Source organism: Carlito syrichta, unplaced genomic scaffold (genome assembly GCF_000164805.1).
Source record: "Carlito syrichta isolate Samal-C Ts95f unplaced genomic scaffold, Tarsius_syrichta-2.0.1 Scaffold316024, whole genome shotgun sequence".
Lineage (NCBI taxonomy): Eukaryota > Metazoa > Chordata > Mammalia > Primates > Tarsiidae > Carlito > Carlito syrichta.
In genome coordinates, this window is record NW_007260120.1 from 441,285 (window position 1) to 460,271 (window position 18,987).

The 18,987-nt window shown below is 40.2% G+C and overlaps 2 protein-coding genes across 4 annotated transcripts in view; one reads left to right on the forward strand and one right to left on the reverse strand.

Moving 5' to 3' along the window:
* The window catches only part of UBAC2 (UBA domain containing 2), a 172,517-nt gene that overhangs the window by 82,060 nt on the left and 71,470 nt on the right, over nt 1-18,987 (forward strand). The window lies entirely within an intron of this gene.
* On the reverse strand, nt 183-12,293 carry GPR183 (G protein-coupled receptor 183). The gene is made up of 2 exons (XM_008073703.2): nt 12,141-12,293; nt 183-1,438 (listed from the first exon to the last, which is right to left on the reverse strand). Exon 2 carries the CDS (start codon nt 1,418-1,420, stop codon nt 335-337), a length of 1,086 nt encoding a protein of 361 aa, XP_008071894.1. The 5' UTR covers nt 1,421-1,438; nt 12,141-12,293; the 3' UTR covers nt 183-334.

Below are 18,987 nucleotides of genomic sequence, written 5' to 3' on the forward strand. Positions count from 1 at the left end.
AATGTTACGATATTCACATTTTTACACTGGCTATATACAACCTATTTAGTCTTTTTTCTTTTTCCAAGTTATTGGCAGGAATCATTAATGATTACTTCTTTAAAAAAACAAACCTTTCCCCTTCACATTGAGCATTATGAAGACAGCCTCCCTTTGGTTCATTTACCAATAGAACTTTGCTTTCTTTGACTTTACTTCCAAGATGGGAAAAATTGCCCAATGAAAGGAATTTAAAAGAATCCTAATTGGAAGTTGATCATTTTGCTTTATAAGAAAAGCCCTGCAAGCTTTTTCATACAGTTTACTTTGCTGTAAATGCAAAATGTATTCCTTTTTACTTTCCATTTAAAGACTTGGAATGTATCATCAACTGCGTTTCCGTCATTTCACGTGAATTTTCTTCAGGGGCTGACCTCACAGCACTGGAAATGGATACACTGACTTGTCGTTTCAGCATCTTCATAACCTTTCTCTTATACCCTTTACATGCAAAGAAATATATAAAAGGGTCCATGCAGCAATTGAAGTTCATCAGGCATACTGTAAAGTGCAGAGAAATCTGGAATGAATGTCTTTGGCTACATTCCAGGAGATCAGGAAAACAAAGCTTCTTAATCATGTGTTGAATAATTGCAACATGGTAAGGTGTGAAACAGAGAACAAACACAACAATGATAAAAATAATTGTGTTGAGAGCCTTTTTGTTTACACCAGATTTCTCAGCTAGCGGGTTTTGTTTGGCAGTTTTAAAGAGTTTGCAGCAGATTTGAGAGTAGCAGATGAGAATGATTGTAAGTGGAAGCACGTAGCCTATGAAACACGCACCAAGCAGAATCCAGGGTAGAGACGTTGTTCCTTCAAAGTTTGGATACTCCATGCATGTAATCCTTTCAGGCTCCTGCTTTGACATAGGGTTTATGAGGAGTGGGAGTGTTTGAGCAAATACTAGAATCCAGACAAATATGCACACACCTTTCGCATGTTCAATCCTTTTCATCTTGTTGTAACGTAGAGGGTGTACCACAGCAAAGAAGCGGTCAATGCTCAGGCAGGTCATAAAGTTAACACCTGCATATGTGTTGATATAAAACACAAGAGCAGTCATCCTACACAAAGCATCGCCAATTTTCCAGTCAAAGCCCAGTGCATAGTAGGCTATTCGCGTGGGCAATGCTGTGGTAAAAAGTATATCAGAAATCACCAAATTTGTTGAATAGAGGGTGGTAGAGTTGATTTTTTTTCTGTTTTGAACAATGACGACTAAGGCCAACAAGTTTCCCACAAGCCCAATGATGAAGACAAGGCAGTAATGAAGAGGCATTAATATTCTGGCTGTGTCTTGGTGAGCATAGAGGTCACAGTCATTTCCCTGAGGAGCTGTAGAGGGTATAGTAAAATTGTCAGCCATTTTTATATCCATTGGTGGGGACCAAGGTCTCTAGAAAAAAAACAAGAAGGGTCATTTAATTGAAAGCATATTCACCCAGTTTGATTGCTCATCAGTTTAAATATATATATATATATATGTATTTAGCTCACAGCATTTTTTATATATATAGTTTTTTTAAATATTAAGATTTATGTAATTTCAAAAAAATCTATGACACATAATATGGCTTCATATGATAACAGTTTGGAAGAACAGAGAATGAATTTATTTCTTTACTCTCACAATTTGGTGGTTTTGGCAAGCCCTGGCAAAGGAAATAGAACCATCTAAGTAGGACAAATGCATTTTTGTGACAAAAGGGAACACACTAACTTTTTAGGTAGAAATTCCCCTTCCTGTTTCTGAATCATTGGTTAAGAATAAAATAATGAAAAGCACCCCACATTTCAGATGGGCATTAGACTTTGCATTTAAATTGAATTTCAGTTAGACTTTTTTTTTTTTTCCCCAAATGTATATCACTGCCAGGAAATGAAATCAGTCACACATTGATGTAGTGAAATGTGAACTTACCACAGTGATCTGATTTGTGTTAACCTAAAAGTTTGAGAAATAAGCTTAGTCCATGTTAGGAACTGAAAGTTAGGTTTTCTTTAAAAAAAAAAAAAAAAAAGACAACCACGATAACCATGACTAAAGTGACAAAAAAGAAGAAAGAAGGAAAATAAGAGAGAAAAAGACTTAAGCTACTTCAAGGGGAAATTAACTAATTTTTAGACTTTCTCACTCCCAAGGTGCTCCGTGGGTACGTGCAGGACACATTCCTATATTTGCACAGAGTAGCATGCATCATGCATGAGGTATTTTGTGCCCTGCCTTATTCACTGAACATTTTCATGTCGGTGTAATCTATGTATTCATTTTATGTGTAGATTTTTTTGTGGGCATGTATTCCAGTAGTCCAGTGTGTTAATGTGTTCTTTGCCTTAGCTGTTCCCTTGATGAACATGTGGATTCTTTCCAATCCTTTCTTGCTATAAACAATGATAAGACAAATTTCAAGTTCTAAATTGAAAGTGGAAAGTTCCTACAATAAAGCTCCTACAATAAAGCTCCATATATGAGGGTACACTTGAATAAAATCAGGGAGAGCAGAGCAATAAAATGTATATATTTTTAGAAGAAAAATAATTTCTGTGATAGGACTGTGCATAAATATCACCTGGAATTCACCAAAATGAAGGGAAACTTTCAACATATATAAGTGCTGCTGCTGTATATTCATTGGAAAAGACTATCCTACCTTGATCAAAAGTAGCATCTACAAATCTGCTTCTCTACCTGCTTTGTTAAATGAATTGGGTCTCCGCTAACTGCCTTCTAATCACCTTAAAGCGGTGATGCTCACAGGCTCTGGGGGCTATCCGAGTATTGCCCTCACGTTAAAGGTATGCATTGCATATAGTGTTCACAGGCTTTTCATTGCAATCTGGACATATAACCTAAAGCAAGAGACATCAAAAATGGAAATAGAGCATTTTATTATCCAAGAGAAGACCAGGAAGGTGATGACTATGGGGAAAAAGCAAAGAATGAGGATGGTAGGTAGAAAGCACAAAATAAGAGGGTAGGAGGGTAGACATCACAACAGAATTAAATGGGTTGACCATGCCTGTTAAAAGAGAGCATTAGTTTAGATTTTTTTAAAAAGAGCTGTAACTCAGAGTGATTCAGAAAGGTTGAAAATAAAGGCATGGGAAAGCACATTTCAGGCAGATTCCAACCAATAAAAAGGTAGAATGGCAATGTTTACATCAGAAAAAGTAGACTTCACAACAAATTACATATTAATAGGAATAAGGAAAGTTACAACAAAAGTTAAAAAGAACAATCCATAAAGAGCATAAAAATAGTCATGACATATACATGTAACAGCAAAATGTGACAGAATTTGATGGAGCAATTAGCAAATCCACAACTCTGATGTGAGCTCTTAACACATTTCTATTAGACTATGCCAGATAAAAAGGAGATGAAGACTTAGGAAGTTGACTCAACATGATTTAAAACTTACAGAATTTGTGCTGAAGACATGTGAGCACATCTGCAAGTCTGACCATGTACTAAATCATCTGAGGATTCTCAGAATGCTCAGAAAATCATTTAACAGGTCACATTGCCTGACTACAGAGCAGCTAAACTAGAAACCAATGATAAAAGGATACATTTGGAAACTAAAAAAAGATTTCTGAGGAACTCATGGGTTAAAGAAGAAATCATCATGGAAATTCTGAAATGTTTAGAACGAAATGACAAAAATACCACCTGTGAAAACTGTGGGATGCAGCCAAGGCATTAATCTGAGATCGATGTAAAGCCTTGGATGCATTTATTTAAAAAAGAAAGGGTTGAAAATAGATAAGTTAAATATACAGCTCAGGAAAATAGAAAAGAACTGAGTTTGTCCAAAGAAAGAAGAAAATAATAAAGATAATTACAGCAATTAGTGAAGTAGAAAACAAAAGACAATGGATGTAGACTATATTCTGCATAGGCAAAAAGAATGGCGTAGTTCTTAAGCAGGACCTCTTGGGGACTGCATTGTGGAATGAAAGTAGGGGAAGCTTTTCCATTCATTTGGGAAAGGCTTCGTGTGAGAAGCAACTTTTCAGGAATTAAGACTATTCTGGCGAAAATTCTAGGCAAGGGTTGTGAGTTAGGAACAGACATCAAGAACTACTTTTATTAGTATTTTTCTAATTTCTGTGAAAATGTTTTATTTTCTGAAAATCTGAACATATGTTTTCAGAGTATTTTAAAGTAGGTCACGGGAAATGCCTTAAAATACATGGCAGGAATAAAAACTTTGCTGTGGCATCTGAGAATCTTCCATATTAATAATTATTATTGTAGAAATTAAGAAAGGGATGCTAAAGCAAGACTCAGAAGAAGGTGCCAGTGATAAGTGGGTGTCTGACTGCAACACTGAATGAAATATAGCATGCAGTAGAGGCAGAAATGGCCAGGGTTTCAGAACACGTTCAAGAGTGTTTAACACATTATTAACTATAAAAGCAAAAATTTACAAGCAACTCCAATATCTTTCATTAGGGGATTAGTTAAGTATTTTATGGTATAGCCATATGGTGGAATACCATGTAGTCACTGAATATGACAGTATAGATGCCTGTTTCTTGACAGGGAATGAGTGAGGAAAGCAGATTGCACAACATGCCACTTTTGGGAGAAAAAGCAAACACACACACACACACACACACACAGACACAGACACACACACACAAAGATGTCTGCATGGATAAATATGCCAAAACAATTTTGTACGAGTAATTTTGGATATATATGCAAAACGTAATTTTGTACAACATAATTTTATCCCTATATTCTACATTTTAATACAACATAAATTGAAATAAATCAATAGGTAAATGATGTTTTTTAACATGTGGGAAAAACTTTTGCTCTTTTTGCAAAAGCTCTGTCATCTAACATACTTTTCAAAGCTTGCCTTTCAGGGTTGTTTTTTCAGATTTATGTATCAACTCACTAGGCGCCTGCCTTTAAATCCTGTCATGTGGAAACCTCACAAGCAGCCTTGTGAGCTGAGTATTGCCACCCCTGCCTACTTTCCAGGTGAGGAAACTGAGACTCTGAGAGGTCCCTCCTGCTGGATCCTTCTCTGTGATGTCCAGTCCTTTGCAGAGGAAGCTGCTTCATACTGCTCTTGAGGAACTGAGCATTTGTGGTTTCAAAGTGGTCTAGACAGACCTTGAGGACCATCCTTACCTATCAACACAGAGAGCACAGGTACAACATGGCCCAGGTACTCCATAGCAGAGGACAACTCTTCCTAAGGGAGCAGGTGCCCATTTCCAGGAGAAGTGTCTTCCCAAGTAGGAAGCCACCTGGAGCCACATATCATAGAGCCCTGAGGGGAAGACTTTGAGGTGACCACCACTGTGCTAGGGTTGACCAAAGAAAGGCACGTAAAGGTACTGCAGAATGTGGACATGTAACTGGGATGGCTCAGAAATGATCTTGAGTAAAGGAAACTTAGGTTGTTTTGAAATATGCTCATTTTGGATATTTAGTAACTTCTCAAAGGTTGATTCTACTAGGTAATGCTCGTATGCCTCTTTAGTTCTTGCTTATATCTATCCTGTGTTACGCATACAGTAGTTTTAGCCAATTTTATGATCTCCAAATTCGTGTATTTGATTGTTGTTATCCCGTTCTTATATCTGCCAATCCCAATTTATTATAATCTTCCTCAGAGAGATTACTTTACACCTTCTGTTAATAATCTTCAGGATTTCTTCCTGAAACTTGAACTAGCTCCATTCTTTTATTCAGCAAAAATTGTCCTTCACCTTCCCACATGCCAGATCCTGGGAACAGAGAAATGATGCCTTTTCCTATTAGAGGGTCTGGCACTGAAGGATGAATGTATAATGTTGAGCGTGTGCTGTTGTCTGAGCGAGGTGTCCTCTTCGGTGTTCCTTCAGTTACATAGCATGTTCTGCTCGCTGTGTCCATGCAGAGCACCTGTGTCAACCTTTGGATCGTAAATTCCTCTTTTAACCATTTAGGGGATAACTTTACATTTGTTCTTAGATATATTTTAAGTAGTTCATATTTTAATTTTTATTAGGAAGCAGCTTCTGGCATGTTAAGTATGTACACATACTGAGTTAAACTTGAAAGTATCGTCACTTGTCATTGTATTGCTTGGGGAAAAGCCCAAAGAAGTGTTTATTCTCAATCTTTTTTCCTTAGAACACTAATATTCAAATGAGAACTTCCTCATAATGCTTTCTAATGACAAGGTACATGTGATCCCCATGCTGTCCTTTGTGCTCCACACTGAGGTACAGGAGTCAGGACGGTGACCTTTTCCCTGAGCGCACAGATAGTGACCGGGCTGTGTTACTTCTTCAGGGTTTAGTCAGGGGTCTTCTGGTCTTTAGACACCCATTCCTCCTGAAATGAACCATCTGGCGGCCACCCTGGAAGCTATCTACACCATTCTCCTCTTTCTACTGAAAAACAAAGCGACAATTCCAGTTTTGCTCTGCAATACAGTATTTGATCCTTTTAACTTTCTTGTTATCCAAACATGTAAAACAATAAGTTCCTTCCTCAGCAAAATATCTTCCATAGTACTTTTCCTTATATTTTTGGAAGTGGCCTTGAGTGTGTTTTCTCTAGAATTTACTCCATTGCTAATAGAGTTGCTAACATGTCTTGAGATATTATCATCTCATTTTTGCATAACCGGACATGTTGACATGAGCTGACAGGTTATTTCTAGCCACAAAGAAGAAAAAAAATAAAAGGCCCCCCCAAAACTCATTTATTAGTATTTAAGAAAAATGTCTAAACTCTAATGTAATTTATGCTCTGGAGATATCTACCCTGGATACCAACTTGGAGCCATTTTTGATTTTTCACAGGATACATATCCTTTCTGTGATCCTAATTTACTTACTTGGATAATTAAAGTTTCCTTTTTCTTTTTTTTTTTTTTTAGCTTTTATTCATGGCAGAAACAGAACAAACCCTTTACCATATTCAAGGTTTTAGTTGGTACTAGAATAACAGCTTTTGGCTTTTGCTTTAAGATTCCTGAAATGTTACCTTTGCCCCTAATAATTATTTATTTCAATAATCATCACCACCTTAACTAAAAAGAGGCTAACCTAGGAGTTCAGACATGAGTAATGACGTGGTTAGGTCAAGTCGTGCTGAAGTGATCATTGATTGGAGGTGACTTCAATGTGTGTCAAGTCTGCTCTGGGCCCGACTGAGGTGACCTGACTCAGTGACCACAGGGGATGCACCAAGGAGGAACTTTCAGCAGCACACTTTCAAAAACAAGCAGGGGGGTCACCAAGATTTGGACACACAGTAATTAATGTGTGTGTTGAGAAATGATGAGTGTTTTTGACCTGATCTTTTCTCTGATTTGTGTGGATACGCACTGTCGTTTGGCAATTTTGAGGAAAGGTTAAGATTGAGGAAAAATTTCTGGAGGAGAGAGAAATAAAATCATTGGGAAAGGAGGGGAAGGTAAAGGCTCAGGGTTGGTTGGAATAACAAGGATATGGTTCTATGAGGAAATAAAGACAGACATGATGTATCAGGGTGAGGGACTGAGGCTGTCTCAGTTCCCTTGAAAACAAAACATCCATCTCCATGGAAGAAAGAAATCATCTGTTACATCTTCCTCTGGTTACCTAGTTTCATAAGTATTTGTCAATTATTTGAAAAAGCCTCCCTGTTCTTGTTCAAACACGGGCATCTGAGTTTCGTTTAGTGTCACTCACACTGGATCCTGGCACTCAATCAAAATGTTTCTCACCTCCTTTTTAGTTACCTGAACAGTCATCACCTGAGCTGTTGCGGGTGCTATTTGCCTGTATAATGGACATGGAAAACGTGAGTTCCTGGTGTGGAACCTAGCTGTGGCCAACAGTCACAGCCCCCTGGCACGCGCTGGGTGAAGTCAGATTGTCCACTCCAATACATTGCTAACCAGCTGCCTTAGTAGCACCCCCATGAACCTGTTAAATAAATCTTTGTAAACTGTAAAGTGCTTTTTTTCCCCCGGCCAGCTTTGAGTCTAAGTCAACAGCTATGTCTGTGGCCATGATTCATTTTCTAGAAGGATTGAGACAGTGTTCCCTCTATCCTTCCAAAAAATTACATATACCAGAGCGATGATATTCAGAGTAGGGTTGACTGTGGTCAGCCTGGTTTGGAGACTTCCCTGCCTCCAGGGGTGCTTGCTTCTCTGGCCCATGGAAGTGGGGCAGCTTTAGCAAGGAGCGGTTAGCTCTGGGACCCTGCCGCTGCCATGGCATAGCCAGTTCAGGCCATCCCTCAGCAGGTCTGAGAAGGTCATTTATGGGACCGAGCACAGAGGACTTCCTCAAGGCAGAAAAAGACAGTGTTTGCCAGTCTGCAGTTTCCTCTCTGTACCTCGTGTGGTATGTGACCCAGTGAGCACCGAGTGAAGACCCACTTCAGCTTTGTAGACGTGTCCCCTGGAAGTGCTGGAAAGTGAAGGGTGCCTGGGCGGTGGGGTTCATTGGTTAAACTCCCACTTGCACATTTGGGGTTTCACATTCCATTTTTCTTTCACCTTTCACTGATCATTTATTCCGTGTGTGGCTTTTGGCGACTGACTGGGAAGGTGTGGCAGTTATTGAAGATGACGATGAAATAATGCTTAGGAAACTGTAAGCAACTAAAGAATCTCATGGTAATAGTGCAAGAAAGATAGTCTGTGTTTCCATGTGGCATGATTTGTTGGACCCTCTATGTAGGATAACTGACCGCACAATATAAAAAGACTCTTTGCAATGAAGTTCCTTGTCCTTGTAGTGTTTCTTCTCTGAGTCCAAAAGATTTCTAGAAATAATGTGTACCTTTCCCCTTAAAGCCAGAGGAGTTTCAGATCTGGTTTTGTTTTTGTTATCTTGTGGAGATGAGGTAGGAATATTAAATATCCTTATTTTAGGGATAAACCGGATTCCAGATCAGTCTGGCCGTTCACTCAGGGTTCTCCCTGAGGTGCCCAGGGCAGGCGTGATGAAGGTGTCCGGGGCTCTGTCCTCCCTCACCCGCGGCCTCCATCAGGGAGAGGCCTGTGCCCCGGCCTCCGCTCTGCCTCACATCCGTCTGTCCCTCTGCCCGTCTGCGTGCTCCCCCTGCTCCTCGGACCGCCTTGGGCCACCCGCGCTTCTCTCTGAAGCCACTGCAGCAGCCCTCTCCAGGCCCTTCACCCAGGGCCCACCAAACCCTGGGTGGAACACAAACTCTGTGTCATGACTCACAGGCTCCTTTGTGATCGGGCTCCACTCCTTCCTCAGCTAGTCACAGGCCTCTCCCCTCTGATCGTGTTCTGGCTGTAGCTGTGCTAAATTACTTGCAGTCTTTGAGTGTCCCAAGTTCCCTAAGCTTGGCGACACTCTTCCCTCTTTCTGATGCCCCTTGCCCCCGTCCCGCATCCTCAGCTCCTGCTTTCCTTCGAGACGACTTCCACGTGGCCGGGGAGCTTTCCTGATTTTCCATCCTCCGACCCCATCCCAAGGCGGTATGGGTGTTTTTGCTGGGCACTGTACTCTGCAGTAGTGTCTGTGGTGGTGATGTCTTTCCTATCTCCCATGAGCCTGTGAAGTACTGTGCGGGGGTACTGTGCGTTGTTGATTTCTTATATCTCGAGCTGACACATGATTGATATTCAACAAATATCCACTAGTTAAATAGCAAAATCCCAGCTTTCTTGGTCCTCAATGAAAGATTCTTTATTAGGCCACAGTAGGCCCTTGATGAATAATAATAACCAATATTACTAAGCACCTAATTTCCACAGACTGTGCTCCAGGCACTGAACACTCTCCATGCATTCAATCTGAATCCTCTCAAAAATTGGACAAGTCCATTTACAGATAGTAAAACTGAGACATAGAGCACTTAAGTGACTTGCCTGATGACACAGCTCTTAAGAATCAGGATTCAAACACAGGCAGTTTGACTTCAAAAATCACATTAGGCACAATACATTTTATCTCTAGCACCTGTTTCCAACATGACCTGATACTATGGGTAGAAAACAAGTAAAGTTGAGTACCAGCTCATATCTGTCTAAAGGAACAAGAAGGGCTGGGGAAGAAAGGGAGAGATGATAGTTTAAATGAAGGAATTCAGTAATGTATTTGTAGCATATTTTAAGGTAAGTAAAGGTTTTTGTAAGTGGATTTAGATTTTGCTATTTTTAACACTGCTATGATAATAAAACAATTTAGACTGAAATTTCAAGTGAAAAAAGATGGTGAATACCTAGAATAGCTTTTATGCTAACTATTTTTATGCTGTTTTTTAGATATTTATTTTAGGTATATATTTGCAGATATTTAACAAAATATGTTTTTTCTTCTCTTTGGGCTTCCAGAATATCACAAGAATCTGTGTTTCCGCTAGTTTTCAGAGGCTTTTCACATGCATTATATTGATGCCCAAGATTTCACAGACTTCTTGAGAAGCTGATAATCTTCTCAAACTCCTGCATATTCTCAGTACACACCACAATCCAGGGCCTTTGAACAACTCCAGCAGCGTTAGCTGTGGCGGAGAGAAAAATAGCCCTTGCAGACTCCTTGATTAGGTGGTAAACCTTTGACATGTATACTGCTTGAGGATGAGGACTTTATCCCATCCAGTGTTTTATCCCAGAGAGAGGTGCAGAACCAGCCTACAGTAGATATCTAGTAAATATCCATGGAATAAATGAATGATTGAAAGTCTTAGAATGACCTGAGTTAGTATTTATTTTGTTAAATGACTGGCCATGGCACTAATAAGTTCTCGGAGGCCAAATGAAAGCAACTCACACAAGGAATCATCACCGTCGCCACCCACATAACTTGTGAGCATGTGAGTGAGGGTGCTTCATGGAGCAGTGTGCTCATTTCAGGTTTATGCCCCCAAAGAACAGTGAACCCCCAGAGAGAAAACATGCACTAACTTACGAACAAGTACGGAGTCCTTTCAGTACGCACAGTTAGATGTATGCCCATCCACTAGATTCAGAGTCTTCATGCAAAATAGTCCACAAAGTAAAGCTCTGCAGATAAGTTCCAGCAAAACAGTTCCCACAGAAATGATAGGATAAGGAAACATACTCTTGGATTCATCCTCTGGTAGTTGAACAGGCAGAGGGATGGGAAGAAAATGATAGCACACTGTTTTTTGGCACTTACTTTGAGAGGCAGTGGTATAAGGATTTTACAACTGAAGCCAGAGACATTAAGCAGCTTGTGTGAGGCCACACAGTTTGAGCCTGATCCCAAAGCCCTTGCTCTTAACTCTTGTACCATGTTGCTCTCAGAGTGACACCAAGAATAGAAAACACAGAAAACCCACACCTTCCTTCAGAGGAAGTCTCTTCACAGCTTGTATCTGCCAAGAGTTCTATTATTTCCATTCCCAACCTGGACATTAGCTGGCAGATCACTGCATATAACTTATTGTGATTTCTTTTTCAAGGAGAGAAGTTCTAGAAGAATATATGGAGACAAGTGCAGTCTTACTGATCATCAGATAAATATAAACCAAACAACAGATTTTTTTTCACTTATCTAATTATTAGTTTCTATTTAAAATTAATATACCTATATTGACTAAGGGCAGCAAAGCCCAGACTTATTCTTTGCTGATAGGAGGGTAAATTGGTAAAATATTTTTTTAAACCAAAAAGTACTATTTTTGTATCTAAAGCTTTAGCCCAAAATGAATCCTACTACTGGGATTCATTCTATCCTGATGATCTTAAATACAGAAAAGACCTTGCATACTTAGATAGGTGGTCAAATAGTAAGACGCAATGACTGCATATTAAAGTATCCTGAAATATTGGCATTATTTGCTGATTTATACTTGATACTGTTTTTTGTCTATGTGAGTTCACACAGCAGTGTACACAGTAAGCCCTATGTTTTGGCAAAGATATTTCTGGCATGACCCATTGCTTTCAATTAGGTTAAAGAGGCTAACTAACTGACAGTTACCAGGGAGTCTAAACTCTTACTAATATAATTTTTGTTAGAAATATTGGTAACTTGTTATTAAATAGACTCTTTTTCCTCTACCTTTTACCTTAAGACTTCGCTTTCAAAGTTTTTCTTAACTCAAAAGAATTTGCTGAGAAAGCAAAATATCTTGTACTTACCTATCAGTGCTCGCTCAGATCTCCGTGTAGTAGCAGTCAGTATTTGCCCAGACTGAAGCAAGTTACCCGTGGCATGCTGTTTTAAGAGAGACTATGCAGACATCCTTTTATGGTGGTGAGGTTTTTTTTTTTCCTGTCACTGTGACTGAGCATGTAATGATCAGTTAGCTTCGTGTATGTGTGTGCACTTTTTTTTAAAATGGGAAGTGAAATTTTTTTGATAGTGTTTAAAAAAAATAACAGCTATCCAAAAGCCCCTTGGAATTTATAAATTGTTGATGTCTATGGAACTTTATAAATTTTTCTATAGAAGTTTAAGCATCAAAAAATTATTTGAAAGAGACTGAAGCAATAAACCTTAATTAAAAAATACAGTTTTACTGATTATTTTATATTGATAATCTGCGCATCAGTGATGAAGAGATTTCACCAGCACAAACCCTCTATTGCTGTAAAGTACATCCCTCGAGATAACAATTGAGTTATACCCTGCACATAGCCTGCAGTCTTAGACTAGCTGTTAGGAAATTCTGACCTTATCAGCACCTCTCCCCAGCCCTGGCTGTTATCTGCCCTGTTAGCCTTCAGGCACGGTTGGCCACTGGCCTCTTTGTAGCTCCCTTTTGTAACCCTATCGCTAAACACATAAAGAAAAGTATAGGAAATAAAAAGTGAAATAGTGATGAGAACAAAGTGTAGTTGTAGGCTAAAATTAAATCTGTAATCTTTCACAAATTATTGATTGGTGTGGTTTTCATTTTATCCAGTGTTTATTTTATGTTAAAATATAATGATTGTTAGAATTGTTCATACAGTTTCTTTTAAGCAGCCTTTTACTTGTAACCTTTTGCTTGGCCAGCTTTTATAAAAATGACTTATTTCATCTAATGGCTCTCTCTCAAGCCAGGATCAGAAATGGGAGTTTTGGTTCACAGATTTAGTACAGATTTGATGTTACAAGCTGAAAAGAGACCATTTTGGTTAGATTAGATAGTCATTTGGAAAAGACTTAGGAACTTGTATCAAGCTGAATTGGGCTAAACGTAGAAGCCCCTTGAACTTAAAAGCGAGCATTTTTCCGTGTCCCCCTTTTACTGCCCTTATATCTAATAACTGTTGCTGGTACTGAAGGGAACACAACCATCTACAATGAGCTCCTGATAAATAAGAAAAACTGCACCACCTGATCTAGATAAGAAATGGGCTCTGCTGAAATACCCCAAAACCCCAAGAATGTGTCAGTTACCTTAGTCCTTAAATAACTGCTTTCTTTTATATCTTTGAATCCAATTTGTGTGTAATATTAATTATTAGGTTGAGTCTTGTGAATCAAAACTCCTGTAAGTGAAGAACTGTAGCCAACTTGAAAATAAGCAGCCCCAAATTGCTTAAAGGCATTGTAACTTGAAAGAATGGCAGGATTGATGCAGTATGAACACTGGCTAATGTCATCAGTGCTTGGGATCTAAACTCTTATTAGAAAAGATACTAAATTGCCAGGCTTGATCGCTCAGCCTGTAATCCCAGCACTTTGAGAGGCCGAGGCAAGTGGATTACCTGAGCCTGCAGGTTCGAGACCAGCCTGGGCAACTTGGCGAGACCTCGTCTCTACAATAAATCAAAAAATAAGCCAGGCGTGGTAGTGCGTTCCTGTAGTTCCAGCTACTTGGAAGGCTGAGTTGGAAGGATCGCCGGAGCCCAGCAAGTTGACACTGGGGTGGCCGTGAGTGTGCCACTGCACTCCAGCCTAGCTGACAGAGTGAGACTCCAACTCAAAAAAAAAAAAGAAAAGAAAAGATACTAAGTAATGGTCACAAGACACGTAATTACTATTAATCAATAGTTAAGACAATACCTGTTTTACTATAAATACTGGAATGAATTTATGTTGCTTTGAGCAGACTTTGGTGGCTACACTGAGTTCTGTGAATTCTGAATTCAGATTAAACGCCTTTCTTCCAAGTTTTCTGCCCTCGTGTTTCATTGGCAAATAAGAGAAAACAGCCGAGTGTTGATAGGACTCTTTCATAAGTATGGATTTCTAAATGTTTTAAGGAAAAAGAAATGTCAACTTTGACAATTTTACCTGGAAACTTGGAATCAGGAAGTAGTTTACCCATCCTCTATCTTAGCAGCAGCTCTGCGAAAGAATTAAGTTTCTGTGATATAGGTGAGAATGACTCCCCAGGATGTGGAATGGACAGAATTAACTTTCCTGTTCAGGCAAGAGACTGCCTGAATAACAGGGAAAGAGTTGAAGGGAGGCACTTGCAGGTTAAGTTCCTGCCTCTTGTGTTGAGGATGAAGAGATCCATGCCATTCACCTTATAGCTTGAGTTGATGCGGTTTAAATCAACAATGTAACATGACTGTCAAAATGCAATCTATTTGTAGGTGAGATTACTAGAAATACAGTGTTCAGGCCAAGAGAGTTGATGTTTACACTTACCGAGCACCGATACAACCATTTCCAGGCAGTTCTGGGTGCTGCATTTTACAAAGGACGTAGATGAGTTAGATTGTACCTGGGGTAATACCAGGCCTGGATAGCAGGCCTTAGGCAAATGACTGAATAATCTAGGGATATTAGGCTTTGCAGGGATGTGATCATTGTCACATGTTTGGAAATGATCTCACAGAAAAGCATTTACATTGTTTATGTCAGTCTTCCTAACTCCAGAAGACAGAAGGAAGGCGGATAAGAGGATGTTACTGGAGACAGCCTTCAGATCAAAAGATGAGTCTTTTCCAGCAGTTGAGCTCATTAAAAAGTGGCATTTGCTGTTGCTTGTTTAGATGCTTATGTAAACTGGATGATGAGTTTGAGGATGATGTAGCGAGAATTGAGTCTTTTTATAGGAATTTATAGCTCTGTGATCTCAGAGGCCTTTTGCTCTAGGATTCTGTAAAAATGGCCAAGTGGCTTTAGCCTCCCAGTGGTGTCATTTGGTTCTTCTAATCTCTAAAGTGCTGAGTGTTTGTGGAGGAACATTGTTGAACAAAAGAAAGAGCAACAAGTCTGCTGAATTATTTGGGCCTCCACCTCACTGTCTATAAAATAAAGGTCCTGAACTAAGTGATCTCTAAGATAATTCCTAGTATGAAAATTCTAGGAAGGGATAATACAGAGACTTTTGACTTGGAAAATAACATGACATAATATTCCAGAAATATTTCATTTAAAACTTGAACTGAAGAGTACTTGAAGAAGACACTGATGAGAAATTTTTCAGTTTGTTGAAAGACCATCCTGTTGGGGCTTTTGACTTTCAATTTGTTAAATAGTTATTACTAAGTAAAACATTATTATATAACAGAGGACTCAACTAGTTAAAGTAATTCTTCTGGCAAACTGTACCTTTTCTTTTTTTGGTGTCAAAGTGTCAAGCATATGAAGAAGAGGTGATGGGATAATTGTCCTCCAAGAGGCTGCTGTCGAAGCTGCATGTGAGAAAATTCCATGAATCCACAAACCTTAGTTTTCGTTGTTAGTTTTATCTTAGATTTTATGGAAAGTTGCCACAGTTTCTTGAGCTGTGATTGTGCTGTAAAAGTAGAGTTACATTCTTTTCTGTAGAAGAGGTGAAATGGACCTTAGCAACCTGAACTGAGTGTCTCTGTTATTTTGTCTGTTCTACTGAGTATAATTGTGAGTGTATAATAGCAGAGGCCCAATAAATATTAGTGCTGTTAGTTAAAAGATGAATGTATGGTGACTCATTCCTGTAGTACCAGCAACTTGGGAGGCTGAGATGGGATCATTGGAGCCCAGGAGTTTGAGACCAGCCTGGGCAACATAGTGAGACCTTGTCTATAAAAAAATTAAAAATAAATCAGGCAAGTATAATAGCTTGCACTTTGTAGTCCTAGCTGCTTGGGAGGCTGAAGTGGGAGGACTCACAGTGAGCTATGATCTTGCCACTGCACTCTAGCCTGGGTAACAGAGTGAGACCCTGACTCAAAAACAAAACCAGGGTGAATGAATTCCTTATAACCTGTTTTCTCTTTTCTGTACTTCCAGCCCGATAGGCTAAAGCCAGAGAGGGCTTCTAGAAGGTAGCTCTTTACAATACGGTAAAGGTCAAACTGAATTATTGTTGACAGTGTAAGGAACACATGTTGTCATAAATAAGGAGAAGAGATACACCGGTCAGTGACTAATAACATCTTGGTATTTTGTGAAGTCTGTGTGTATAGAAATAGCAACAGAAAATTTCTACAGAATAGCCCATGTAACTCTGGTCTGAAATGTGCACTTTTGTGTTATGTATAGATGTGGTCTAGTATTTAGTCATCATCTACAATTGTACAGTGAATAGTAACTTTTAAGGAATTTTAAAACTTTTTCTATTGGTATATGAGATGTAAACTGTGGCCATTAAAATTTCTATCAATATTTTTCTTTTGTAGTGTGCATTGAAATGTAACCTTAAGCAAGAACTCTGCTTCAGATTAGTTCATTCTAACATCGATATTTGTGTTTTACTGCCAAATGTAAACAGAAGAGCCTCTGTGAATTGCGTGCCTCAGAAGCTCTGTGTGGGAGAGCCCCGGTGCAACTTGCTAGCCAAAGTCAGCTTTGGTCATTACCAAGAGGCCAGCAAGCCATATTTTGAGCACGTATACAAAACCGTGTGTTTTAATCTCATTACAATGATAAAACAGAGAAAGGGGCTTTTTAAAGTAAACGGCAAATTCTGCTGTGTGGTTTTACTGTTTTATAGAAAAACTAATTTCTTCTGCAAGTCCTGGTTGAAACGTACTCTGTGCCGGGCACTGTTCTAGACAGTGGGGTGAGGCAGTGAGCAAGAGAGACCCGGGTCCCGTCCTTGGAGAGCTTACATTCTCTTCTGGTCGGGAGCAGAGTTGACAAATCTTGTAGGAGATTGGATGGTTATGAGTGCCAGGGATAGGTGGTCAGGAAGGGAGCAGAGAATGCGAGTATGAGATGGGGCTGTACAGCGAGATGGAGTGCAGTTTGAAACCAGCTGGTCAGGTTTCTTGGAGAAGGCTTCTTGGAGAAGTTGCCGACCAGGTCGGGGTGGGGATGCAGGGCCTTGAGGTCTTTATCATGACTTTGGCCTTTTCTCTAGGGTGAGGAGTCACTGGTGGGTTTTAAGCCCAGGAGTGACTAACTTGTACTTTTCAATGAAAAGAAGGCACAGCTGTTTTAACCAACTGTGTATGGGTTTAGAGTTGGGCAAAAGCAGTTCTTTTACGCAGTACTCAGACATTGCTTTGTTAATTGTTTAAATCCAACAATTACTGAGTATGGATTATATGTAAAAATCTGCATTAGGCACCAGGGAGATGTAAAGCTAAATAAAATATGAACTTTCTCTCAGAATTAATTAATAGGAGATTTTTTTTAACGGAAAGTTCATTTAAATGTGTCGTACAGTTGTTCAAGAATCAAGATAAGCGCCTAAGATGTGCCAGGCACTGTGCCAGATCTGGGGGGCCCAGGAGGACGGCCTTCCCTCCCCTGCCTGGGGTGCTCAGCTTGGGAAGAGGGTCCTGTCCCACGGGGGATAGGAACCCCACTTAGCCATGCACATTCCTCTGCTGCCCTGTGGCTACAGTCTTCCTCACTAGCCATCAGCCAGGTGGCTCTCTCGCATCTCAGTATCCCGTCTTGACTCAGTGCCTGCACTCAGGCCTTTACTGGTTGGGGTTTTCCCTGTTCTAGTATTTGCTACATTACATTCATACCCGTTGATGTGGCTGCCATACCACATTTGGGATGTGTGTGTGTGTTTCATTTTTAATAGTAGAATTGGGAGGACAGTAAATGATTTTTTTTTAAAGCACAGTCTCTATCAAGGTTGAGAAAATATACAAGAGGCCAGGAAGGGTTCTGTGTTTCCTCAAAAATAGTTTGAGGATGGTTCTTTCTTTTTTTGAGTTGGAGTCTCACTCTGTCGCCCAGGCTGGAGTGCAGTGGCATGCTCACGGCCACTGCAGCCTCCACCTGCTGGTCTCAGGCGATCGTTCTGCCTCAGTCTTCCAAGTAGCTTGGAACTACAGCCTTGCACCACTACGCCTGGCTAATTTTTTGATTTACTGTAGAGATGAGGGCTCACCAAGTTGCCCAGGCTGGTCTCAAACCCATGGGCTCAAGCAATCCTCTCAACTCAGCCTCCGAGGTAAGAGGGGTGCCTGAGCCCAGAGGTTTGAAACCAGGTTGGGCAACTTGGTGAGACCCTGTCTCTACAGAAAAAAAAAGAAAAAAAAAACATTAGCCAGGTGTGGTGGCATGTGCCTGTAGTTCCAGCTACATGGAAGGCTGAGGCGGAAGGATCGCCTAAGCCCAGTCAGTTGAGGCTGGGGTGGCCCTGAACATGCCACTGCACTCCAGCCTGAGAGACAGAGTAAGACTCCAATTAAAAAAAAAAAAAGTGAAAAATAGTTCTTGCACTTTTTTTATGATAATAGTCTTTTGTACTGGTGCCATTCCTCCCCAAGGGAAAAGAAAAGACTGAGTAATTAAACCAAGTATTTAATGAAGAACGAGTAAATGGATGGGCTCCCAGCATGCTACTCACTCATATTAACTGCCCAGCCCTTGGGGGAACGTGAGTTTACGATCCTGACACAAGTGGGGGACTGCTGCTTCTCACAGGTGTAGAAATAGCTCCTGAGCTGGGCTCGGTGGCTCAACCTGTAATCCCGCGCCTTTGGGAGGCTGAGGTGAGTGGATTGCCTGAGCCCGCGGGTTCGAGACCCGCCTGGGCAGCGAGACCTCATCTCTACAATAAATCAAAAAGTCAGCTGGGCATGGTAGCACATGCCTGTAATTCCGGCTACTTGGAAGGCTAAGGCGGAAGGATCACCGGAGCCCAGCAGG

Coding starts and splice junctions, on each gene's coding strand:
- GPR183 (XM_008073703.2), bottom strand. CDS start 1,420: ATGGATATAAAAATGGCTGACAATTTTACTATACCCTCTACAGCTCCT.